The sequence below is a fragment of the Pan troglodytes genome, chromosome 3 (genome assembly GCF_028858775.2).
Source record: "Pan troglodytes isolate AG18354 chromosome 3, NHGRI_mPanTro3-v2.0_pri, whole genome shotgun sequence".
Taxonomy (NCBI): Eukaryota; Metazoa; Chordata; class Mammalia; order Primates; family Hominidae; genus Pan; species Pan troglodytes.
The window spans coordinates 42,313,261-42,339,756 of NC_072401.2; the positions used below are offsets into that span (position 1 = coordinate 42,313,261).

General features: G+C 37.4%; 1 protein-coding gene across 1 annotated transcript in view; it reads left to right on the forward strand.

Annotated features, from left to right (window-relative positions):
* Window positions 1–26,496, forward strand: part of SLC30A9 (solute carrier family 30 member 9) — a 96,769-nt gene continuing 70,273 nt past the window's right edge. The window contains exons 1-2 of the mRNA XM_003310277.4: window positions 1–297; window positions 11,155–11,319. Coding sequence (XP_003310325.2) covers window positions 189–297; window positions 11,155–11,319 — 274 coding nt within the window. The 5' untranslated portion in view covers window positions 1–188. The remainder of the gene's footprint in view (window positions 298–11,154; window positions 11,320–26,496) is intronic.

The following is a 26,496-nucleotide window of genomic DNA, read 5'->3' on the forward strand; positions in this document are numbered from 1 at the left end:
GTTACGTCACTTCCGCTACCTCCACAGCAGGCGTCGCTAAATGACGTTGCCGTTTCCGGGTCACCCAGGCAGCTTGTGGCGGCGAAGGCATCGGTGTTCGCTGATGTCCAGTCTATGGAGTCAGTTGGTACCGGTGGCGGCGCGGAGGCAGAAGGCGGTGTCCGAGTAGGGGCCTCTGCCCCACCAGGATGTTACCGGGCTTGGCCGCCGCCGCGGCCCACAGATGTAGCTGGTCCTCCCTGTGCCGGCTCCGTCTGCGATGCAGGGCGGCGGCCTGTAACCCCAGCGACCGCCAGGGTGAGTGTCCCGCGCTGGCCGCTGGCTCCGTAGAAGCCGAACTGGAGGGCCAGGCTGGGCTCGGCGCCTCGCCTGGGGCAATTCGCCCACTTGCCTTTCGCCAACCTCAGAACCTTCCTTTCTGGCCTCCGCCTTTCCAGTTCAGCCTGCGCAGCCCGCGGGGGTCCTGACAGGTCTCTGACTCTGATGCCTTCTGCAGCCCTAGCATGGCCCCCGCGGGAACTCGTGGGCACCTCGCGGGCCGGATTGCACCTCTGAAGCCTACTGCTTTGTACCAAACAAAATGTTACGTGCGCATCGCGGTGTCCCGCGGTTACTCACCTCCGCGGTTGGAAATTGCGGACTCCGCAAAGTTCCAGGGTCTTTGGAGCTTTCCAGCGCACCTTCATTTAGCACTTGGTTGAGATTTTCTTGGCCTTCTTTTTCTTACTCTCCCAACTTATTTTCTTAAATTTTCTAAAAGGAAGGAGGGGTGCTACTCACTGCGGATCTTTCGGAAGAAGTACGAAAGTATCCGACAATCATTGAATGAACCCAGTTTGGGTCCGAAAAACAAAGAAACTCTTCAGTTCGGCTGAGCAGTCTTTTTGGTGAAAAGGTGTCAGTTGTAGTGGTAACCCAGAAAAAAAGGTGGTTGAAGAGAATTTTCGTCTCTCTCAACATTCTTTTCTGACTCAAATTTAAATGGTTTGAGAGTTTCCAAAATAACATTGAACTAATCAGGCTTACCTTCGTTTTTGCCGTAGCTTGACACACATTGCTTGACACTGAGAACTGATAGGATCTCTGAGGGAGAAGACAGAACTAAGTCCACCCTTAATCTAATCCCTCCATTCTTGGGATGCAGAGAGTATTTACCGAAACATTCACGTTCGAAGCCAGGTGTGGTGGTGCGCTCCTGTAGTCCAGCTACTCGGGAGACTGAGGCAGGCAGATATTTTGAGCCTAATAGTTCTAGGCTAGCCTGGGCAATATAGTGAGCTGTCTGTAAAAACATATGTTTGAAAAAACCTGTAACATGTTCGTGACCTCCTGAAAGAAGCCGGAAGTTGCAGTCATTCGAGATTTTATGTAATATAAGCTATAGTAACTATGCTGTGGATATAAATTAGAATATATTCGTATCTCTTATTTGCAATAAATGTAAAGCTGAATCTTAGAATTTCAAACGGATAAATTTTAACAGCACTATTCCCAGGGCTTTTTTGGTAGTGATAGAAAAGTGTAACTGTTGAGTTTTTCCATATTTGCAATATACTGCCAGGTTCCCTTATGGACAGAATGAATCATCGGCTGGGTGCAGTGGCTCATGCTGCTAATCCTCAGGAAGATTGTAAACCTTAGGACGCTGAGGTGGGTGGATCGCTTCAGCCCAGGAGTTCCAAGACCAGCCCGGGCAACATGGCAAAACTGCCTCTCTACAAAAAATTAGCCTGGTTTGGTGACGCGCGCCTGTAATCCTAGCCTGTACTCAGGAGGCTGAGGTGGGAGGATCGCTTGAGCCCAGGAAGTTGAGGCTGCAGTGAGCCTTGAGCATGCCAGTGCACTCCAGCCTGGGTGACAGAGTGAGACCTGTCTCAAAAAAAAAAAAAAGAAAAGAAAAAGAAAAATGAATCATACGTTTATACTGTACTCCAGAATCCCCAAGTAAGTTTCTAACACAATTGTTTCTATTGACCAAGCAATTTTGGCATTTTACACTGAAATTACAGTGGCTGTTAAATTTAGTCTAAACTGCCCTTTAAGTGTTGGCAAAAAGGAGTAGAAACAGTGTAATTTGTAATCCCTCTTCTGTGTAGCTGTCATTATGTTGAAAATTATGTATTCTTTGTCTCATCTGTCTGTGAAACACAGATAATTATTACCTATCTTAGTGGTCAAAATGACTTTGCAAAGTTGTTTGGAATGTTTATTACTACAAAAAATTAAAATGTTTTTTCACACTTAAAAATGCTTAGTAGGTTTTTAAAAATAACTTTGTGAAAATTTAGTTTCAGTAATGAAGCATTTCTTAAAAGGGCAACCATTATTATGGCAAAATTTTAAAATCATTTAGAAAAAGAGTACTATTTAAGTTGGATGCATGTGAGAAGACTATTTGAAGAACTTTTGGAGAAAGAAAATCTAAAAACAGTTGTTTTTATTTGTCTAGAAGTAAGGTTTAGTTTATACTTCTAAAATGCCTGTGGCTGGGAAAAGCTTATAAAGCATAAGGAGAGGAGGAAACCTTGAGGGATTGCTTGAATACTTAAAAATGAGGAATGCCTTTAAAGGCAAAATAGAAACTGTCTAAAAGAAATATGAGAGCGCTGTTTGTAATTTTGAGTTGTCTGATAGCCACATTAAAAAAAGTAAAATTAAAGATGAATTAATTTTAATATATTCTAGAATTAATTTTAATAACAAAATTAATATATTTTAATAATAAATATATAAAATTTAATACTATTTTATTAAGTATATTCAAAATATTTCAACATGTAATCAATATCAAAATTATTGAAGTATTTTACATCATCTTTTTGTACTGTCTTTAAAACCCAGTGAGTATTTTACACTTTCAGCACATCACAGTTCAGACTAACCACGTTTTAAGTGCTCAGTAAACAGTGACTACTCAATTAGATAGTGTAGTTAGAGTTAGTATCTAAGTTATAAAGAATTTTTACAAACCAGTATACATTCCAGTAGGAAAATGGACAAAGGAATTGAATACAAAGTTCATAAAGTTGTTCAAGTGGCCAATAAAAATGCAAAAATGTTCCATACTGAAAAACAGAGACTTTAAAGGGTTTTACTTCTCACTGCCTATTTCATTTTGGCCGAATTTTTCATAATGATAATACCCCATATTGAGGGTGTGGGAAAACAGGAACTCTCTTAACTACTGATTGAAAACATAAACGGTTTATGCCCTCTGACCTAACAGTTTTTACTCAAAAGGATTTACTTTAAAGAAATAATCAAAATACATATTAAAATGTTTGCAGAAGTTTATTATAGTAATAAATTGGTAGTTCATAGTTATGGAGAGTTGGAAACTGAAATATATTATGATACCTTTATTATGGGCTGGTGATGTATACAACCATTTTTTAAAAAAATTATAATTCAGGGCTGGGTGTGTTGGCTCATGTCTGTAATCCCAACACTTTGGGAGGCCGAGGTGGGGGGATCACCTGAGGTCAGGAGTTCGAGACCAGCCTGGCCAACATGGTGAAACCCCATCTCTACCAAAAATACAAAAACTAGCTGGGCATGGTGGCGGGCGCCTGTAATCCCAGCTACTTGGGAGACTGAGGCAGGAGAATCACTTGAACCCAGGAGGTGGAGGTTGCAGTGAGCTGAGATTGCGCCACTGCACTCCAGCCTGGGCGACGAGCGAAACTCCATCTCAAAAGAAAAAAAAAAAGAAATTATAATTTAGAAGAATAGTGACATGGAAAATACTCTTGTGTTATTAGGTAAAAACTGTAGAAAAATACAGTGAAAATATATACTGTGATATTAACAGTGAGTTTCTCTAAAAATTTTTTTATTTGTGTTTTACAAATGATCTACAGTACACATATACTTCTAAAGAATAAAAGTGTTAGTTTCTGTAGTAAGTATATCCTTTTTTATAAAAAGTTCTTTGGGTTAGGATAGAGCACATATTTCTTTTTTTCATGTATTTATACCTTGCCTCATTTGGCAAAAATTTGAGAGGGGAAGACACTTAAGTATACTAGATGAGCACTGAAATTAATAAAAGTGTAATTTTTAAATAGAAAATAGAAATCAAACATACTCTGTTATTATTGTCTCCAATCTGCTAGTATTTATTGTCATAAGAAAAGTAGGCTGAGAATTTAACTTTTATCCCCAGCAGAGGTCCCTCCTCCTCCTCAACCTCTTTAAATAACTAAGAGTATTGACAGTTACAAAAGACCAGTCTGGCCAACATCGTGAAACCTCATCTCTACTAAAAATACAAAAATTAGTTAGGCATGGTGGTGGGCGCCTGTAATGACAGCTACTCAGGAGGCTGAGGCAGGAGAATTGCTTGAACCCGTCAGATGTGGTCTCAAAAAAAAAAAAAAAAAAAAGACCATTTAGACTGTCAATGCTCTTAGTTGTTTAAAGAGGTTGGGGAGGAGGAGGGACCTCTGCTGGGGATAAAAGTTAAATTCTTAGTCTGATTAAGAGAGCATTGACAGTTATAAAAGACCATTTAGGGCTGGGTGTGGTGGCTCACACCTGTAATCCCAGCACTTCGGGAGGCCGAGGTGGGCGGATCACCTGAGGTCAGGAGTTCTAGACCAGCCTGGCCAACATGGCAAAAACCTGTCTCTACTAAAAACACAAAAAAATTAGCTGGGCATGGTGGCAGGCGCCTGTAATCCCAGCTACTTGGGAGGCTGAGGCAGGAGAATTGCTTGAACCCAGGAGGCAGAGGCTGCAGTGAGCCGAGGTCGTGCCATTGCACTCCAGCCTGGGCAACAAGAGCAAAACTCTGTCCCCCCACCAAAAAAAAGACCATTTAGGCAGGCAGACAGGAAGATTGTATGCAGATCAAGTTCATGATAGAATTTATTGTACTTAAGTATAAAATGAAGCTAACTGTAGTATGTGCCTCCTAGAGTTTTTGTGAATGAGAATCATTCAGCACTGGATGCCAGGCATTATAGTTGCTGATAGTGTAGTGCTGAACGAGGTGGATGGTTTCCACCTTTCTTCCACCAGAAATAAATATATTTAAAGTGCCATAGAAGAGATAGGCAGGATGATGGGCTAGAAAGTAGCCAGGATGGGCTATTTCATTCGATAAGATGGCCTAGGACTCCAGCTTTTCTGAGGTAATGACTGAGCCTAGGCATGAAAGATGAAAATGAGCAAGCCACGTGAAGGTCTGGGAGAAAGAGCAATTTGGGAAGAGTAAAGAGGAACTGTAAAGATCAGACTAGTATGTATATATGTATGTATTTTTGAGAAAGGGTCTTGCTCTGTCACCCAGGCTAGAGTGCACTGACAGGATCACAGCTCACTGCAGCCTTGACTTCCTGGGCTCCAGTGATCCTCCCACTTCAGCCTTCTGAGTAGCTGGGACCACAGGCTAGCGCCACCATGCCCAGCTAATTTTTATATTTTTGTTAGAGACTGGGTTTCACCATGTTACCCAGGCTGGTCTCAAACTCCTGAGCTCAAGCATTCCACCCATCTCGGCCTCCCAAAGTGCTGGGATTTTAGGTGTGAGCCACTGCGCCTGGCCCAGACAAATAGTTTTAAGGAGCAGAAAGAAACCTGTTGTGTCTAGGGTATGGTGGGGTGGTATGAAAATAAATTTGAGTTTTTTTATTTTTTGTGGTTTTTTTTGAGACGGAGTTTTGCTCTTGTTGCCCAGGCTGAAATGCAATGGTGGATCTCGGCTGACTGCACCCTCCACCTCCTGGGTTCAAGCAATTCTCCTGCCTTAGCCTCCCAAGTAGCTGGGATTACAGGTGTTAGCCACCACGCCTGGCTGATTTTTGTGTTTTTAGTAGAGACGGGGTTTTTCCATGTTGGTCAGGCTGGTCTCAAACTCCTGACCTCAGGTGATCCACCTGCCTTGGCCTCCCAAAGTCCCATTACAGGCATGAGCCACTGCACCTGGCCGAAATTTGAGTATTTTAAGCCATAGGCTTAGAAAAAGAGGAGTGTTTTAAAATATCACTCTTGCCCAGTCGTAGTGGCTCACGCCTGTAATCCCAGCAAAATTTGGGAGGCCAAGGTAGGTAGATAACTTGAGTCCAGGAGTTTGAGACCAGCCTGGGCAACATGGCAAAATCCCATCTCTACAAAAAAAAATTAAAAAATGTAGCCAGGTAGGGTGGCACATGCCTGCGGTCCCAGCTACTCAGGAGTCTGAGATGGGAAAACCACCTGAGGCTGGGGAGGTTGAGGCTGCAGTGAACCATGATTGCACCACTGCCCCAGCCTGGGTGACAGACCAACACCCTGTCTCAGAAAAACACAGGTGGGTGCGGTGGCTCATGCCTGTAGTCCCAGCACTTTGGGAGGCCAAGGAGGGTGGATTACCTCAGGTTAGGAGTTCAAGACCAGTCTGGCCCACATGGTGAAACCACATCTCTGCTAAAAATACAAAAATTAGTCAGACGTGGTGGCACATGCCTGTAATCCCAGCTACTTGGGAGGCTGAGGCAGGAGAATCACTTGAACCCGGGAGGTAGAGGTTGCAGTGAGCTGAGATCACGCCACTGCACTCCAGCCTGGATGACGGAGTGGGACTCCATCTCAAATAAATAAATAAATAAATAAATAAAAATGAAAAAGAAAAATAGAATTAAGCAAGGCAGTAGAGATGTATGTCAAGATGCAGTCTAGGAAGTTGTCATCATCTCCTATTGTTTCCTAACTCAAAAAAAAAAAAAAGATTCTCTGTTTTTTACTCTGCTCTGGCGAAAAGTTACATCAACAGTGGTCTTCTAGACTGAGCTACTCCATCCAGGTCACACTTTTGCTTGCTACATGATTAAGGATAAAAAGGATTTTCCTGTAGTTTTGGCTAGCTGAAAGGATTAAAGTAAACCAGAGATAGTCAATCTGTTAATGGTAGACTATATTACAAATTGTGATGATGATGTTAATAAGACCTTGATGAAGTTCCAGATAATTTAGCTATGGACACATTCTTAGGTTTTTTTATTATTATTATTATGGGCATTTTTTTTAATACAGGGAAAGTATAAGGTATAAAGTAAAAACTATGTATAATTCAGATATTTCACCACATTTTTAGTAGTTGAAATCATACTGTATAAGTCTTCCGCTTTTTTTCATGCAACATTATAACATGAGTGTTTTTCCTTGTTATTAAAAGTTTTTAATGAATACATAATAAAAGTATAGTTACCTGCCGTAATTTAATCATTCTTCTATTAGGGAACATTTGAGTTGTTTCTGTTTTTTCCTGTGATAAATAATACCATGAGGAATCATCTTTGCATTCTATATTATGTATTTTAAATTCACACTTAATAACCTCTTTAAAAGGTTATATAACCTCTTAGTAACCTCTTTAACAGTAATTTAGCTTTCATATATTACTGCCTTAGAAATTTTGGAAAAGAATTATTGAAATAGTCTCTTAAGTAAGGAGACTGAAATCTAGAAGACAGGCTGCAAGCTTGACTCTGGCTCTGAAATTAGCCGGAAATAAACTCACGTTGCAAGAAATCTTTTTGTTTATTTTTAGTTGTTGTTGCGGAAGCAACGTATACAGTAGACTGAGTTGTCAGTTTGTGTGAGAGAAAAGGAGTGTCTTTTTGTTGTTATTTGTAGCCTGAAAATGATGGCCAGATTTTCTCTGGAAGCCAGAGTAGTGGTAGGTGACAAACCAGATTGGAGAGAGAGAGGACAAGTAGTGATCACTGGCAGTGGCCATTAGGTCACTAGCTACAGAGGCCATGAGAGTAAAATAAAGACAGAGAAGTGTGGCTGTTCTGAGTAGACTGCTGATAGGATACCAGTAACTCTGCAGTCTTGAAGACACAGCCCTTATATACACAGCCATAAGGAAGTTCTTGTCCAGGCCAGTAGAATAGTAAGTGCCAGAGTAAAGACTTCGATATGTAGCTTGTTTAGAAGTCACCTTGAAAAAAGAATATTAATGGTGGGTAATATTTTTCACTATCTCTTTGCTTACTGGAATTAATGAATTCAGTAATTCTTTTTTTGTTGTTTTTGAGATGGAGTCTTACACCGTCACCCTGGCTGGAATGCAATGGCGCGATCTTGGCTCACTGCAACCTCCGCCTCCCGGGTTCAAGTGCTTCTCCTGCCTCAGCCTCCTGCATAGCTAGGATTATAGGCGCCCACCGCCACGTCTGGCTAATTTTTTTTGTATTTTTAGTAGAGATGGGGTTTCACTATGTTGGCCAGGCTGATCTCGAACTCCTGACCTCGTGACCTGCCCAGCTTGGCCTCCTAAAGTGTTGGGATTACAGGTGTGAGCCACTGCACCCTGCGGAATTCAGTAATTCTTTAACCAGTGGTTGTGTTTCTATTGCTATGTGTTAGGTATTATATTTGTTTTATTGAGTTAAATGTGCTTCAGTATAGTTTTTATAATATACAATATTAGGTGGTAAATGTATGTGCCATTTTCTGTCTCGTATGAATGCCAAATGTGTACTTTTAAAGTTGCTGTTACCTGAATTTCTACTGGTGTTAAAAATTAAGGACTTTTCAAAACAGCCAGCAAGAAAGCTATCAAAGATTATGAAGATAGTGTCAAAAGCACTTAGGAGTCAATTTTAAGAGGCCTCTACTGGCCCAAAATAGAACAGTTTGAGCATTAGGATAATGACTAAACTAGATTGAAAAATGCCAAGTAATGTTTAAATTTATGAAGTTGTAATGATATACACACAAATTAAAAATGTGTCACTATTACAGGACCTTGGGTAATTAACGTATTATTTTGAGAACTGGTAAATAAAGGGAAAGAAGCATTTAGTCTGACTTTCCTATATGAACTACTTTTCTGAATAACCAATAAATGATGGATATTTTCTCTTTGTAGAAATATTCTGAGTAGTAAATGAAGGAGTAATAAAATTGGTATCATCATTTTGTAACCACCTAATGAATAAATGATTCTAAGCATTGAAGAACAGTAGACACTATGATCACAAATAAATCAACCAGTTACTGTGTGGTTCCTGATGAAAGAACTCATCACCACTTAAGAAAGTAGTGTTGACCTAATAAAAATAGCCTGAAGTTAGATAAAGCCTTTACAGCCATTGATTTATAGAACATACAGAAGAATGGGCTAAACAATACCATAGGAATTCAGTCAGCAAAATTCAGCCTGGGAAACTACCAGGACAAAAATTCAGGACAAACAACCTGGCTTTTTCAACATAAAAATTGCAGTTAAAAAAAAAAAAAAGACATTCTGTAGCTTAAAAGAGACTTAAAAGACATCTCAATTAGTCCCAATATGTGGACTTTATCTGGATCTATTCACATAGAAACTGGAAAAAAATTGTAACATTTGTAACAACTGGAAATTTGAAATTGAGAATATTTGATATTAAGGTTTTTTTAAATTTCTGGTAATGGTGTTATGGTTGTGTTAAAAGTTTTTGTCTCTTATAAATACATACTGAAATATTTATGGATGAAGTTATATCTGAGATTTGCTTCAAATTAATATTGGTGCAGGTAGAGATGAGATGAAATTGTCCATGAGTTGATCATTGTTGAAAGTAGGCAATGGGTACGTGGCAGTTTATTGTGCTGGTTTTTCTACCTTTGCATACGTTTGAGATTTTCTGTAGTGTTTTAAAAACAAAAGAGAACACTGAAAAAAATCTAGCATCAAGTCATGGAAATGGGTCATCTTCCAAGGAAGGACTTTTAAACTGTGGAGTAATCCCTCTTTAAACATCTTAGCACAAATTCTATGAAAATATTTCATCAGTGTATGAAAAAAAAAGTTAGTGGCATATTGTCTTTGTCAGGTAATAATTACAGAAGATATTTTGAATAGGGCTGAACAGTCAGAACACCAGTGGCCAGGATGAAGAAGATGCTTTTCTGGAGTGTGTTTCCTATGAAAATCTGCTTTAGCCCATATTTACTAATTATTTTTGCTAGTAGGCAGCATATTTTAATGTGTAGGAATCTTCTGCTGTTATATTTGCTTTACTGACCCTTTAAAAAATAGACACAAATGACCAAAAACATTATAGGCCTTCAACAGTTTCCCAAATAAGTAAAAGAATCAGTTCACATCAGAAAGTTTTTCAAGAAAATAAGTTCTAGGCCGGAAACTTGAGTGAATACTTATGTTCCCTTATGTCCTTTGTGCTCTTCATATTATTTTCAACATTCATAATAATTTATGTTCCTGATGAATTCTCTGAGCCATTAAGAAATGGCTTTTCTTTCAGAATGCATATATCTGCACACACAATCCATGAATTAACATTTTTGGAAGATCATTATTAAGCACTTACAAAAGTTTCAACTCTTAAATGCTTAACCCTCCATCCTTGGAAAAACTTGATTATCTGTAATGATGTAATTTGATTTCACCTAAAACTTTACAAAATATATGAATGATATCTATATAGGGTTTTTGGGTTCTTTCAAAAAGAGGGATTATCAGTACTCATGGTAAAAAAAGAGAAGGAGGGTCACAGGAAAATAGGAACAAATTTGGTTTTCTAGTACTTGGGTAAATTGTGGAATATACTTTCCTTCTGTATTTGAGCCCTTCAAAGCTCACAGTCAACCCAGATGAAGCAGCTGAAGTGCTTTGTAATTAGTCTTCTATTCTTCACTCAATTAAAATTCCCCATTTACTGAGGCATCTCACCAAATGTTGATCTAATTATCTGATTAAAAAATCGGTGACAGTATGAATGAATGATTAATATAATTCACTTGATTGTGAAATGAAAGAGGAATAAATCTTTAGCTAGTGGAAGAAGGACACAGGATAATTTTGTGTAGGAAGTCTTCCTGACCTTCCCTCCCAGAGTCCTTTATTCTGAAAAGTAATTATGCCAACATTTTTTTAGCTTGCAACCAGCATGCAAAATAAAGAGTATCTATTATGTACTATATACCTTTCAAAATAGCTGAATAGCATAAATATTTTATTTGATTTTTTATATTTTTTAAAATTTCCAAATAAGTTTACAAGTTAGAGAAAATTAGAATGTTGTCACTAATTTTTCTTTACAAAATGGTATTTCATGTGTACCTAGAAGCAGTGAAACACCTCTGGAGACAGTGGCTTGGCAATTAATTATGCAGCTAGGACTTGGTTTGAAATTAAAGTATATATATTTTTTCTTTTAGAGTGGCAGAATTTAGTGACATTTGGAAGCTTTTCAAACATGGTTCCCTGTAGTCATCCATATATTGGTACACTGAGTCAAGTAAAGTTGTACTCCACAAATGTTCAGAAAGAAGGACAGGGATCACAAACACTCAGAGTGGAAAAAGTACCATCATTTGAAACAGGTATGTGTAATTTTTTTAATGTACTTTTTCTGTATACTGGAATAGTTTGTGTAAAATTATTTGTTCCCTGGATGTTTGATAGAACTTACTTATAATACTGTCTGGACCGATGTTTTCTTTGTGGGAACTATTAAAGCACTTATTTAATTTCTTTATTTTTTCTATTTCTTTTTGACCCAGTTTTCTACGAAAAACTATCTACTTATCTACTTAAACTAAAATTTTAATTTATTGGTATAAAGTGTATAATAATGTTCCCTGTTTACTCCCAATAGCATATGTAGTTATGTCCTTTTTTCATTCCTAATATTTGTCTTATTTTCTTGGCTAGTCTTCCCAGAGGTTTGTGTTTTATTATTTTTCTAAGTAATTTTTTTTTACTTTGAATCATTATATGTTTGTATCCTATTTCGTCAATTTTTACTTTTTAATTATAGCCTCCTTTCTGCCTTTTTTTGGGTTTGTTCAGTCATTATTTTTTGTTTTGTTTTATAACTTCAACTTTTGTTTAGATTCAGGAGGGTACATGTGAGGGTTTGTTACATGGTATTTTGTGTGATGATGAGGTATGAGGTACACGTGATCTCATCACCCAGATAGTCAGCATAGTACCAAATAGTTTTTCAACCATTGCTGCCCTCTCTCTCTCTCCCTCATCTAGTAGTCCCCATTGCCTATTTTTGCTATCTTTATGTTCATGTGTACCTAGTGTTTAGCTCCTAGTTATAAGTGAGAATATGTGGTACTTGGTTTTTTGTTTTCTGTGTTAATTTGCTTAGGATAATGGCCTCTAGCTACATCCATGTTGTTGCAAAGGACATAATTCATTCCTTTTTGTGGCTGCATGGTATTCCATGGTGTATATGTACCATATTTACTTTATCCAATACACCATTGATGGACACCTAGGTTGATTCTAAGTCTTTGCTATTGTGAATAGTGCTGCAATGAACATATGAGTGCATGTGTCTTTTTGGTAGAATAATTTATTTCTTTTTGATATACACTCCCTGATGGGATTGGCTGGAGTTCTTTGAGAAATCTCCAAACTGCTTTCCACAGTGGCTGAACTAACTTACATTCCCACCAGCAGTGTATTAAGTATTGACTTTTCTCTGCAGTCTCACTAGCATCTCTTGTTTTCTGGTTCTGTCATTCTGTTATTAATTGTCAGTTAGATACTTAGTTTATTAACCCTTCCTTCCTTTCTGAAGTAGACATTTAAGCCATGATAACACATCCCACAGTTTTGATATATAATATTTTTATTATTTGTAATTCTAAATGTATTCTTATTTCTATTGTGATTCTTCTATGACTTTTTAGTTGTTAAAGTATCACTGTAAATTTACAGATAGATGGAATTTTTGTTTATCTTTTTGTATTTAATGTATTTCACAAAATGTGGTCTGTATTGATTCAGTCTTGAAATTTGTTGAGTGTAACATTTTAGTTTAGCAATTGGTCAGTTTTTCTAAATGGTTTTCCTGTGCTTGAAAATAATGTGTATTTTTAATTGCTGGTGTGGTGTTTATACACATCAATTCTTATTTTTAGTTGTTCAATACAGATCTTTGTCCTGTTTTAAAAATTCATTATTACCAAGGGAGATGTTGGAGTATCACACTCTGATGGTAGATTTGATGGTCTTTTTTTATGGTTCTGTAAATTTTTGCTTTTTATAATTTGAGGCTGTCATTAGATACATACATATTTAGAATTATTACATAACACTGATGAATTATACCCTCTATCATTGTGCAGCTACTGTTTTTCTTTAGTGAGCTCTCCACTACATTTCTTTTGGTTACTATTTTCCCATCCTTTGATTTTAACTTAATTTTGTCTTAATATGATCATCTCTGTCTTTTAACTGGAAGTTTAGGCAGTGTGCATTTACTGTAATCACTGATATAGTTAAACATATTTCTACCATTTTATCATGTTTCCTTGTCCTGTTTTCTTAAATTCCTTTTTTGCCTTTAATTTTTTTTCTCATTCCGTCATCCTTTCTCTCTATTCTCTTTCTCTCATTTGAAAGTTTTAGACTCTGTGTCTGTACTTCAAAGCCTAAAGTTAATTGATAAATTTACTTTCCTTCTGAAAAACACAAAAGCTTTAGAGTGCTTTAATTCTGATCACCGCCTCCAACTTATGCGCTATTTGTTGGCTAATATTTTCTGTCTATTCTGCTCTTTCTCTGCTATAAAGTATGCATTGTTGCTTGCTTAGATTTATTCAGAATCTTTGTTAGCCACCTTTTATTATGTCTGATCTTTCTGTCTGATGTACATCCTATACAAGTTCGTTTAGGTGAGGATCTTTTGTGGGAAAGGCACATTTAAGATGTTACTCGATTGTTTTTTGGCTTCCACTAATTGTTGAGAAGTCAGATATTATGCCTTTGTATATTTTTTCTATTTGACAGCATTTTAAATTTGATTAGCTTTAATTTGAAAGTCTTTTTCTTTGGTATAAATGGCAGTTTTATTATGAAGTAACTAGGTATGTATTTCTTTGTATTTATTCTACTTGAGATTTGTTGGGCTTCCTGGATCTGAGGATTGATATTTTTCTACAATTCTGGAATTCTACAATTCTCTTATTATCCCTTCATATATTACATCTTCCCATTTCTGTATTATCTCCTTCTGGAACTTCAATTAGAAATATGTTACATCATCTTATGTTTTTCATGTCTTTAAACCTCTCTATCGTATTTTCTATTTCTTTACCTTTCTGGCCTGCATTCTGTATTATTTCCTCAGGTCTACCAGGATCACTAGTTTCCTCTTTAGTTGCCTCTAATATGCTGGTTGATTATGTATGTTGGGTTTTTAACTTAAATGATTATATTTTCCTTTTTTTTTCTTTCTTTCTTTTTTTTTTTTTTTTTGAGACCAAGTCTCATTCTGTTGCCCAGGCTAGAATGCAGTGGTGTGATCATGGTTCACTGCAGCCTTGACCTCCGGGGCTCGACCTACCTTAGCCCCCTAAGTAGCTGAGAAAACAGGTGTGTGCTGCCACGCCCAGCTAATTTATTTTTATATTTTGTAGAGACAAGGTCTCCCTGTGTTGCCCAGGCTGGTCTTGAACTCCTGGGCTCAAGCAATCCTCCTGCCTCAGCCTTCCAAAGTGCTGGGATTACAGGGGTGAGCCACTATACTGGCCATATTTTTCATTTCTAGAAATTGTTTTTTACCTTGCTTGGTTGGTCTTTAATTCCTTGGTTGTATTTTCAGACTTACCTTTTATTACATTAGATACGTTAAACATAGCTATTTTATATTTTTAACAGAAAATTCTGCTATATGAAATCTTTTTGTTTCTCACTATATGAGACTTTTCTTCCCTTTTTTGCTCTTATTCATGATGTCGTACCTGTGTTTTATAACTGTGAGTTCTTCATTTTCCATGATGTTTTTGTATCTTGAAAGTATTTGATGTTTATCTGGACTGAAAATGACTTTCTGCCTGGAAGGGTTTGTTTTTGCTTTTGTGTGCTACTCTCCAGTAGCATTATTGGGACCACATTAAATTCAGTTCTCTGCTTTAGATTTACATTGTGAATTCAGACTTGTGTTAGGGTTCACTTGTCTGTAGGATTTTCAGAGGAGTATTTTTTTCTTCCCCACTATTTAACACCAAAATACAGATAGGCCAGTTTACTTGCTGTTCCCTTCTATGTGTATTATTTATTTCTAGTTCATAGTGATCCCATGGCTGTGGCTTTTTACCTCAGTGTCCCCTGTTAGACTCCTTATCTTGGCAGAACCTAGTCTTATTCTCTGGTCTTCCATGCCCGTTGTAGCTCTGGAGGTAGAAATAAGCTCAAAGAATCCAAGCTTCAATAGAAATCGGGGGAAAGCTGGCTTTGATGTTCATTTGTTCTGTAGAGGTTCTGCTTTCACTTCATTTTTGGCCTTTTCGTATCATTTTTTGCTAGACTAACAATGCATTTAAAAAGATTTTGCTTGGGGTACAATAAAAGGAAGCATTAAAGGAAATCCTTTATTCATTTATTCATTAATTTACTCAAGAAATATTTATTGAGCACTTTTTATATGGCAGCAAATGAGAATGACTCAGAGTTGATTACTAAAGCAGAAAATTAAGCAAACAAATATTGTATTGTAACATTTAGCCCTGTATTCATGTGTTCTGCATCTGTGGATTCAACCAAACAAGGATTAAAAGATTTGGGGGGAAAATGGATGGCTGCATCTGTACTGAACATATACAGACATTTTTTCTTGTCATTATTTCCTAAACAATACAGTGTAACAACAATTTACTTAGCATTTGCATTGAATTCGGTATTATAAGTAATCTAGAGATGATTTAAAGTACATGGGAGGATGTGCATAGGTTATATGCAAATACTGCACCATTTTATAAGATGGACTTGAGCATCCATGGATTTTGGTATCTACAGGGAGGTCCTGGAACCAATCCCCAACAAATACTGAGGGATAACCATACTGTGATAGGGGAAATTCATTAATGGTGCTGCAGGGGCACATAGGAGAGGCACTTAACCGAGTCTTGAGTGGTTAGGAAAGATTTCCATAAGGAAATGATACCTACTTGGAGACATGAAAGAAAAGTAGGTATTGGCCAGGTGTGGTGGCTCACACCTGAAATTCTAGCACTTTGGGAGACCAAGTGGGTGGATCACTTGAGCCCAGGAGTTCGAGACCAGCCTGAGCAACGTGGTGAAACTCTGTCTCTACAAAAGATACAAAAATTAGCTGGGCATAGTGGTGTGCACCTATAGTCCCAGCTACTCAAGAGGTTGAGGTAGGAGGGTCACCTTAGCCTGAGAAGTCAAGGTTGCAGTGAGCCATGATAGTGCCACTGCACTCTAGCCTGGGCAACAGAGTGAGACCCTGTCTCAAAAAAAAAAAAAAAAAAAAAGTAGGTATGGATGTGTGGTGAATGGTGGAAAAAGGAGGTAAAATTCCTGGAATAGTGAGTAGAGGATTTGGCGGTGGGGTTGGTAGTGTTGAAAGTACAAGAGACGGTGATCCAGCTTCCATATTCCTTTTAATTTTTTTCTACTGCTCTCTTGCTTGCTCACTATGTTTCAGCCAAAGCAGTCTCCCTTTTTCTCAGCCATGTTCTGAGAAAATGGCAAGAGTTAAGCACTAGTCAGATCGGGGTCTTGTTCGGGAGTTTGGGCTTTGTTTTGTAGGTAGTGGGAATAACAGAGTATTATTAATACAAGTAGGGGAGGTACTTGATCAGATTTAAGGTTTTAGAAAGATAACTAGTTGCAAAATGTCAAACAGGTTGCAAAGGAGGGAGATTGAAAGTAGTAGTACAAATGAAGGTCTGGAGTAGGGTAATAATAATGCTTTTTTTTTTAAAGGAGTAGATGACCTTAAGAGATCTAGGAGCTGAATAATTAGGACTTAGTAATTGAATTTGGGGGATGAAGAAGAGGGTCAAGCCAAGGGCAATGCTTGGTTACTGTTTGGCCAGCTGTCTAGATGATTTCATTGATTTCTAAAATTAGGAGTACCAGAGCTGGAGTATATTTTAATGAGATGATGGCTTGGTTTGCACATCCGAATTATAGGTGCCTATGGAAGGTCTTAACAGATGATGCAGTGACCAATAGGCAGTTGGTTATCCAGTGAATCTACTAGTCACTGCATCATCTGTTAAAATGTCCAACATCAGGTCGGGTGCAGTGGCTCATGCCTGTAATCTCAGCACTTTGGGAGGCCGAGGCGGGCTGATCACGAGGTCATGAGATCAAGACCATCCTGGCTAACCCGGTGAAACCCCATCTCTACTAAAAATACAAAAAATTAGCCGGGCATGGTGGCACGCACCTGTAGTCCCAGCTACTCGGGAGGCTGAGGCAGGAGAATCGCTCGAACCCAGGAGGGAGAGGTTGCAGTGAGCTGAGATCGCGCCACTGCACTCCAGCCTGGGCGACAGAGCAAGACTCCATCTCAAAAAACAAAAGATGTCACACATCTTAACACAACTACTATCCTACTTCAAGATATCATTATCTCTTGTCTGATTTACTGTGGTAGTATTCTCCCTGGGATCTCTGCTTCCATTCTTGTCCTTCTGTAGTTCATTTTTCACGTAACAAGTGTGGTCTTTTTAAAAACAGATCATGTCACTTTTTTAATTAAAACTCTCCATTGGCTTCTAGTTACCCATAGAACAAAGCCAAGACTGCTAGAATAAAATTAAAATTTACTATTCTGACTCTCAAAGTTCTTTCTAGCTGATCTGGCTTCCATATTCCTCTTTATTTTCTTCTGCTACTCTCTTGCTTGTTCATTATGTTTCAGCCAAAGCACTCTCCTTTTGGTTCGGAGAAAATGGCAAGCTTGTTGTTATAGGGCCTTTGCTCTAGTTGTGTTCTCTTTCCAAGGTGCCCTTCTCCACATGGCTCAGCCTCTTCTGGTCATTCATATCTCAGTTTAAATGTCAGCTCTGCATAGAGACATTTTAAAATCACTCAACCTAAAGTAGCCACCCAGTAAGTCTTTAATACTACCCTAATTTAATTTTTGGCATAGGTAGCACTTACTCCTGATTGATGTTTTCCATATTTTATTTCCTCATCACCTACACGTTTGCAAGCTCCATGACAGCATGAACCTCAGTGTCTTGCTGATAGTAGGGACATAATAAATATTTATAAGTGAGTGAATGCTTAGAGTTCTAACCTGGAACTAAAGATTTAGGAGTTTTTACCTATACATAGATGGAACTGAAGCCATGGGTCTGTTTGGGACAGTGCAGGGACAGTGTTTAGAGTGAGGAGAGATCTTCTAGTACAAAATCCCCCACATGGGTGAGGGACAGGTAGAAGAGGAGCCTGCAAAGAAGACTTGAGAAGGAGTGGCTGGAGAAAATCCAGACTATCTGGTGTCAGGAGAAGACAGTGTTTGAAGAATAATAAACATTTCAAGACCATTTTTCCTTTAGTTAGATGTCTTTCACAGGGGAAGATTTTACAGATTCCTTGAGAAACCTGTATACATTTAATGGCTCCTTGTTTTCATTCTTTTTCCTAAGCCTCATCCTCCCTTTGGGTTTACCTGTGCAATTTCTTCTCTTTCTTTTGTGGTGATGGAGAACTGCTGGGGTAAATATTGATTGAGAGTTTGATTTTATGCAATGAAAGAATGCAGAGTGTAATGAGTCCCTAAGTTCCAGAAATAAGCATGTTTATTAGAACACAGTTAAGGGAAAAGAAATAGTGATGAAATAATATAATTAAGGGTAAAATATGTTATAATGCTCTGCAGAGGTGAACGCAGACTCAGGGGAAAATATTTAATATGGTTCCACCATTCAGAATCTTTCAAATTGAAATCCATGATTAAGTTTCTTTTTTCTCTGCTGACTGGAATAAAAATGTTAGTTTATTTTCTTATATTAGAAATACATTGTTTATTGACAGTTTTATTTTGGGCTCAATTTTTCAGTACTTGCTTAGGCCACATTAGACCTTGTTAGCCATCAGACAGAGTGCAAGTAATTGCTTGATTGAAAGATAATTTGTATATTTAAGGATTTGAGATTGAGTTTTGAATAATTCAAATCACATGATAAAGTCAGGAACAGCTCATTAAGAAGCAGAGACTTGCTAAGGAATCCTTAAGTTTTTAAGGAGCATTCAGATTTGTTAAATTTTAGTAAAATTAGTTTTAATTTTGCTAATGACAGCAGATGTGTGGCAAACAGCCAGGGTTTGAGCTTAAAACAAATGTCTAGTGATATTCATGGATAGAATGTTTGGTTACTGATTGAAATCAAAAATATTCTACTGCAGTGATGCAGTGTGAGTTTATTAAGTTGGTGCTCTGTAAAATAAGTATTCATACATGTGTTTAAGCCATTTACTAGCATTCTTGTTTGTGCTGTATAACACTATATATTTAGTAACATCTAGACAGTTTGTAGTGAGAAGAATATCCAGAAATATACAGCTTAAAGCAACTCATTTTATGTGATTAAGTTCAATAACGTTGAGCATTGTAGAAACTAGGGTTGTTTCTGAAACTTTTGACAGTAGATATCAGTTGTTTGGACATTAGGTAAGTTTTGAAAATGTATTATTCCACCTTTTTCCCTTCACTCCTCTCTGCCCTGCTCTCTGTTTCCCAAAGCTAAATTTTAAGAAATGGATGTGTAGGTTCTATAGATAAAGATACTTTAGAATTTGCTTGCTGTGTAGCGAGACAAAAATAAAATCATAATAATTTAATTTTTTAAGGTCAAATGTAGTTACTAAATAGAAGTGTTTTTAAGCTTATCTTCAATTTACTAGTATGACATCATAACCTACTTAGGATTTGGCAAACACTTAAAGCCTTTTTAGATTTTCTGTACATGCTTTAGGTATCAAAATGTACTGTATTTTGGTCAAGTGAAGTGGCTCACACCTGTAATCTAGCACTTTGGGAGGCCAAGGTGAAGGATCCCTTGAGGTCAGGAGTTTGAGACCAGCCTGGGTAACATGGGGAGACCCTGTCTCTACAAAAAATAAAAGAATTATCCAGGTGTGGTGGCATGTACTTGTAGTCCCAGCTACTTGGGAGGCCGAGACGGGAGGATCACTTGAGCCCAACAGGTTGAGGCTGCAGTGAGCCCTGATTGTGCCACTACACTCCAGCCTGGGCGACACAGCAAGATCCTGTCTCAAAATAAAATAAAATAAAATAAACACACACACAGTATTTGGTCATTTTCCCAGTGGTTTTCACTGAAAAACAATTGCCAAGAAATATACTAAAAATTACCTGTAAAATATTTTGCTTTTATTTCAAATAGGGCTTTGCTTTTGTTAGTGCTTAATATATTGGCATTTAATTGCTTCATGTAAGCTTTGAAAGAGGTAACTCAATGGATAGGCAGAACTTCTGATCACAGTGGTATTGTGAATACATACTTTGAGGCACGTGTTCTACTAACCACTCATTGGAATAATAGATAAAGTATAAAAAGAGAAAATTGAAGACATAGTTGGACTAAAAAAAGACATGTTATATCAAAGAAATGGAACAGAAGCATCTGGACTCTGGGTCTGTAATCTGGGAGTGGCAGCTAGGAGTTTGGCTTGTTTGGAGTAATATACTACATGTGCTATTTGAATAGCAAGGTACTGGAGTCAGACTCACTATTTGAACTTATCCACCCACCCCCACAGAAGGAGACTGAAAATAGCTAATTCCAGTTGCTACCTGAGGCTGTGTCTTACAGGAAGCTGTAGGCCTAGGGAGGCAAGGAGAAGACCAGTGTACTAGTCCATTTTCATGCTGCTATGAGGAAATACCTGAGCCTGGGTAATTTATGAAGAAAAGAGATTTAATTGACTCACAGTTCCATATAACTGGAGAGGCCTCATGTGGCAGAAGGCACCTCTTCACAGGGTGGCAGGAGAGAGAATAAGTGCAAACAGGGGAAATGCAAGACACTTATAAAACCATCAGATCTGGTGAGATTCACTCACTATCATGAGAACAGCATGGGGGAAACTGCTGCGTGATCTGATTACCTCCTCCTGGTCCTGCCCTTGACACATGGGGATTATGGGGATTATAATTCAAGGTGAGATTTGGATGGGGACACAGAGCCAAACCATATCAACCAGGAACTGAAACTTGCTGTTTCCTGGCTTAGAGACTGGATTGAGGGGAAGGAATTTCAAACTGGCAATATGAGATCAAACTGGCAATATGAGTTTTGCATAGAGGTATTAGAATGAACTCTGAACACAAGAATGTGAAGAGGAGAATGAAAGGATATACCCTATTCAGGGTAAGATGGTGAACTCTAAAATTTCAAAATACATGAAGAATCCTAATGCTACGAAAGCCAATAGAATCAATAAATGTGAATTAATTCCAGTTGAAGCTAAAATAACAGCTTCAATTGCTTTAAAATAAGTTTAATGTTCTCAAAAGGTTAAATGAAGGACTCATCTTCATTAAAAATGACAGGGAATTTTGAAACACAAACTTGCAGAAATAAAACCAGAGCAAATAATTAGGAAAAGGAGACAATTAGAAATCTTAGAAATGAAAGTGTAGCCACTAAAGTAAAAATGTAGTAGACTAAATAGTCATCGTCAGTAGGAGAATTAGTAAATTCAAATTCAGTCTGAAGGCACATAGGAAGGCAAAAAGATATTCCAAAAATTGAAAGCATTTAAGAACTTGCAGCTCTAGCCTACATTTAATAGGTAGAGAAATGGTGAGGAATCAATATATAAAGAGAGATGAGAATTTTTCAGAATTTGAGAAAAACAGGAATTCTCGGATCAGAAATATGTTTTGAGTACCAAGCAGGATAAATAAAAAGAAATCTACCCCTGACACTTTGTAGAGACACCACAGATTTAAAAACCAAAACACGAAACAACCCAACTTAAAAGCTGACAAAGAGAAAAATCAGAATACTATCAGCCTAATTGTTGTTCTACTGAAGTAGACTTTTTACCTGCAAAAATATGCAGAAAGCAAAGATGGGGGAGTGATTTGGAATAATATCCAGGAAAGAGTAAGAGGAAAAATAAATGCTACTCTGGAATTTCATAGTGATCTAAATAATCATTGTAGAGTGAAGGCAAAAATAGGAATGTTATCATACATATAAAGATGAATGTCATTTAAAAAAAGCTTATTTTCTAAAATTTTGGGAGGTACATAGTAGGTGTATATATGGAGTACATGAGATGTTGTGATACAGGCATGCAATGTGAAATAAGCGCATGATGGAGAATGGGGTATCCATCCCCTCAAGTATTTATCCTTTGGTTTATAAACCAATTACATTCTGTAAGTTATTTTAAAATATACAATTAAGTTATTACTGACTATAGTCACCCTATTGTGCTATCAAATAGTAGATCTTTTTCTATTTTTTTAATCCATTAACCATCTTCATCTCTCAAAGATGAGAATCATTTTACTAATCAACCCCTCCACATTAAAAAACAAACAAACAAAAAAAACTATTAAAGCATGTACTTCTGCAAGATGCAGAAGAAACCTGGAGTTACAGAAGGGAAAGGATGAAATATCCAAGAGACAACAAAGAACAAGAAATGGATAAAATGTCCTGGTAAAACTATTGATAATAAAACAGTAAAAATTTTTTAATATTAAATGCTAAAACTATAATCAACCAGGCTCAGTGGCTGAGGCCTGATACTATAACCAGGCTCAGTGACTCAGGCCTGTACTCTGAGCACTTTGAGAAGCTGAGGTGGGAGGATCACTTGAGCCCAGGAGTTTGAGACCAGTCTGGGCAACATAGTGAGACTTCATCTCTACAAAAAATTTAAAAATTAACTTTGATGTGATAGTGTTCACCTCTGGTCCCAGCTACTAGAGAAGCTGAGGTGGGATCACTTGAGCCCAGGAGTTGGAGGTGGCAGTGAGCTATGATCTCACCACTGCACTACAGCCTGGGTGACATAGCAAGATCCTGACTCCTAAAAATATAATAATAATAGTATGATGGAAGACATTTAGATCACTATGAAATTCTAGAGTAACATTTATTTTTCGTCTTACTCTTTCTCAGATACTACTGCAAATCACCCCCTACCCACCTTTGCTTTCTGGGCAACAAGAAAAAAACTGTGGAGGAATATTACCAGATTTCAAATTATACTACAGGGCTTTAATAATCTAAACAGCATAGGTTTAGGTTACTAAACCTAAATCCTTTATGCTGTTTTACTGTTATAAAGACAGATACATAAACCAATGGAACAGAATACAGAGCCCATAAGTGAATCCATAGATATACAGTGAGCTCATTTTCAACAGATGTGCCAAAAACATACATTGGGGAAAGGACTGTCTATTCAGTAAATGGTGCTGGGGAAAACTGGATATCCATATGCAGAAGCATGAAACTAGACCCCTTCTCTCGCCATTTACAAAAATCAAATCAAAATGGAGTAAAGACTGAAATCTAAGACCTCAAATGATGAAACTATTTAAAGAAAACATTGGGGAAACTCTCCAGGATATTGGACTGGGCAGATTTCTTGAGTTAGATCCGACAAGCACAGGCAACCAGAGCAAAAATGGACAAATGGGATCACATTAAGTTAAAAGGCTTCTGCACAGCAAAGGAAACAGTCAACAAAATGAAGAGACAACCCACAAAATGGGAGAAAATATTTGCAAACTATCGATCTCACCAGAATATATAAGAAGCTTACATAACTCTATGGGGGAAAAAATCTAATAATCTGATTAAAATGTGGACAAAATATCTCAAGAGACGTTTTCAAAAGAAGACATGCAAGCGGCAAAAAAAGGTGTATGAAAAAGTGCTTAACATCATTGATCATCAGAGAAGTGCAAATCAAAACTATAATAAGATATCATCTCACTCCAGTTCAAAAGGCTTTTATCCAAAAGACAGGCAATAACAAATGCTAGTGAACATGTGGAGAAAAGGGAACCCTTGTACATTGTTGGTGGGAATGTAAATTAGTACAGCTACTATGAAGAACAATTTGGAGGACCCTCAAAAAACCAAAAATAGAACTACCAGCAATCCCACTGCTAGGTATATTCCCAAAAGAAAGGAAAACATACAAAAAAATTAGCTGGGTGTGGTGGCATGCGCCTGTAGTCCCAGCTACTGGGGAGGCTGAGGCAGGAGAATTGCTTGAACCCAGGAGGCGGAGATTGCAGTGAGCTGAGATCGTGCCGCTGCACTCCAGCCTGGCGACAGAGCGAGACTCCGTCTTAAAAAAAAAAAAAAAGGAAATCGGTGTATCAGAAGAGCTATCTGCATTCCCATGTTTATTGCAGCACTGTTCACAATAGCCAAGGTTTGGAAGCAAGCTAAGTGTCCATCAGCAAATGAATGGATAAAGAAAATATGGTCTATATATACAATGGAGTATTATTTAAGCATAAAAAAGAATGAGATCCTGTCATTTGCAGCAATACGGATGGAACTGGAGGTTGTTACGTTAAGTGAAATAAGGCAGGCACAGAAAGAAAAACAGCACATTCTCACTTATTTATGGAGCTAAAATTAAAACAAGTAAATTCATGGAGAGAGAGAGAGTAGAATGATGGTTACTAGGGCCTGGGAAGAATAGTGGGAGGTGGAGAGTGAGGATGGTTAATGGGTACAAAACTGCAGTTAGATAGAATGAATAAGAGCTAGTATTTGATAGCACAACAGGGTGACTACAGTCAGCGATAATTTATTGTACATTTAAAAATAACTAAAAGAGTATAATTGGGTTCTTTGTAACACAAACGATAAATATTTGAGATGATCGATGCTCCATTTACCCTGATATGATTATTACACTTTGTATGCCTGTTTCAAAATACCTCATGTACCCCATAAATGTTTAATGTGTACCCATAAAAAATTAAAATATAAAAGCAAATTTAAACAAAAACCAAAAAAAAATAAAAAGTTTTTTTTAAAGAAAAATAATGTTAAACAATAGAAATACAGTCTTATAAATTCCAAATAGCAATTGGGGGATTGGATGGGAGGAGAATATAGAAAACTTTTTCAATCTGAGAGATGGAGATGGCAGGAAAAGCGAAATAAAAATAAAAGCAAAGAAAACAAGATGGTAAACTGAAAACAATAAGATGGCAGAAGTACAAATGTACCACAGTTAAGTAGTCAGACTTAGTGGTGTTCCATATCATTTAAATGAACTCATAATCTAAATATGTGGAATTAGTTAATTTCTGTTTCATTCCATGTTTTCAGAGACTTATATTCTGGATCCCCTACTACCCCATCTGCTCAAGGACTTTGCTTTTGGGATTATCCTATTAGCCTACTTTATATTTTCTTCGTGGTTATTGCATCATTCCTATCTCTATGTAAAATGCAGTCAACCTTTCCTTGATTCATTCTCTTCAGCTCCTGCTGAAAGTCCAAATACCGCTTCCATTTAATCTCCTATTTTCTCCTCAACTATTGTGTCCATTCCCATTCTTGTCCAGAAACTGCTGTTTTCAGGAGGTTCCAGTGATCTTCATGTTGGTAATCCAGTATCTACTCTTTTTTTTACCACCTAGAAAAATACACAAATACCTACACATAAAATTAAATATTGTTCTAAACACAGGCAATACAGGAAAGTGGTTAAGAGTGCAGAGTAATCAAAATAACTGTGCCTCCATCTTTAAAATACTAACTGCGTGACTTTGGGAGAATTTACAAAACCTTTCTATGCCCCAGTTTCCTCATAACAAGGAAAACTGGCTCTGTGACTTTGGGGGAAGTTATAATAATCTCTGTGCCTCAGTTTCCTCATAAGATGAAGATAATAGTATTTTCCTCAGAGCAATTTTGTGACAATTAAATGAAATAATTTGTAAAGTGCATAGGACAGTACATGGCACATGTTAAATGCTTAGTATATATAGCCATTCTTCATAAACTCTGAAATGTTATTGAATGAGGATATAAATATAATGGAAAATGTTTTAAGGGTGAGATTTTTACAATATATTTGATACATACAAAAGGATATTATAATACATATGTAAGTTAAAAACATAATAAAATCAAACCTTGGAATTTACTACTCAAGCTAAGAACTTCACTGTCTTGATCACATCCTCCTATCTCCATTTGTCCTAAGTATCCATGTGAATAAAAAGAAGAAATAGCTTTATACATTTGTATATAGCCCTGATTATTTACTTTTGCTTGTTTGTGAACTTCGTTGTCATAGCTTATTGTATATATTCTTTTGTGATTTACTTTTTTCATTAAATTTAGTTGCTAAGATTTATCCTATTGATTGGTGTGTGTGTCTGGTTCATTAATGTTCTTGGAGATAATTATAGCACATACTGTTCAGGGATGTTGTATGAGTTAAATGAGTTGATACATGCTTAGAGTAGTACTTAGCACACAGTAAAAGCTCAAAGAAAGATGGCCATTATTATGTTTGTTACTATGCACTGCTGTATGAAATGTTGTGTGAATATAACATGGTCTATCTATCTATCTATCTGTTCTCTTGCTAATGGGCATTTGGGTTGTTGCCAGTTTACAACAACAGAACAGAGTCCTGCTCTGAACACTCATGTACCTCTGTCCTTGTGCCCTCGTGCAAGAGTTTCTTGAAGCCAAATATATTGACCTGGAAGAATTGCTGGGTCATAAATTATGCTTGTG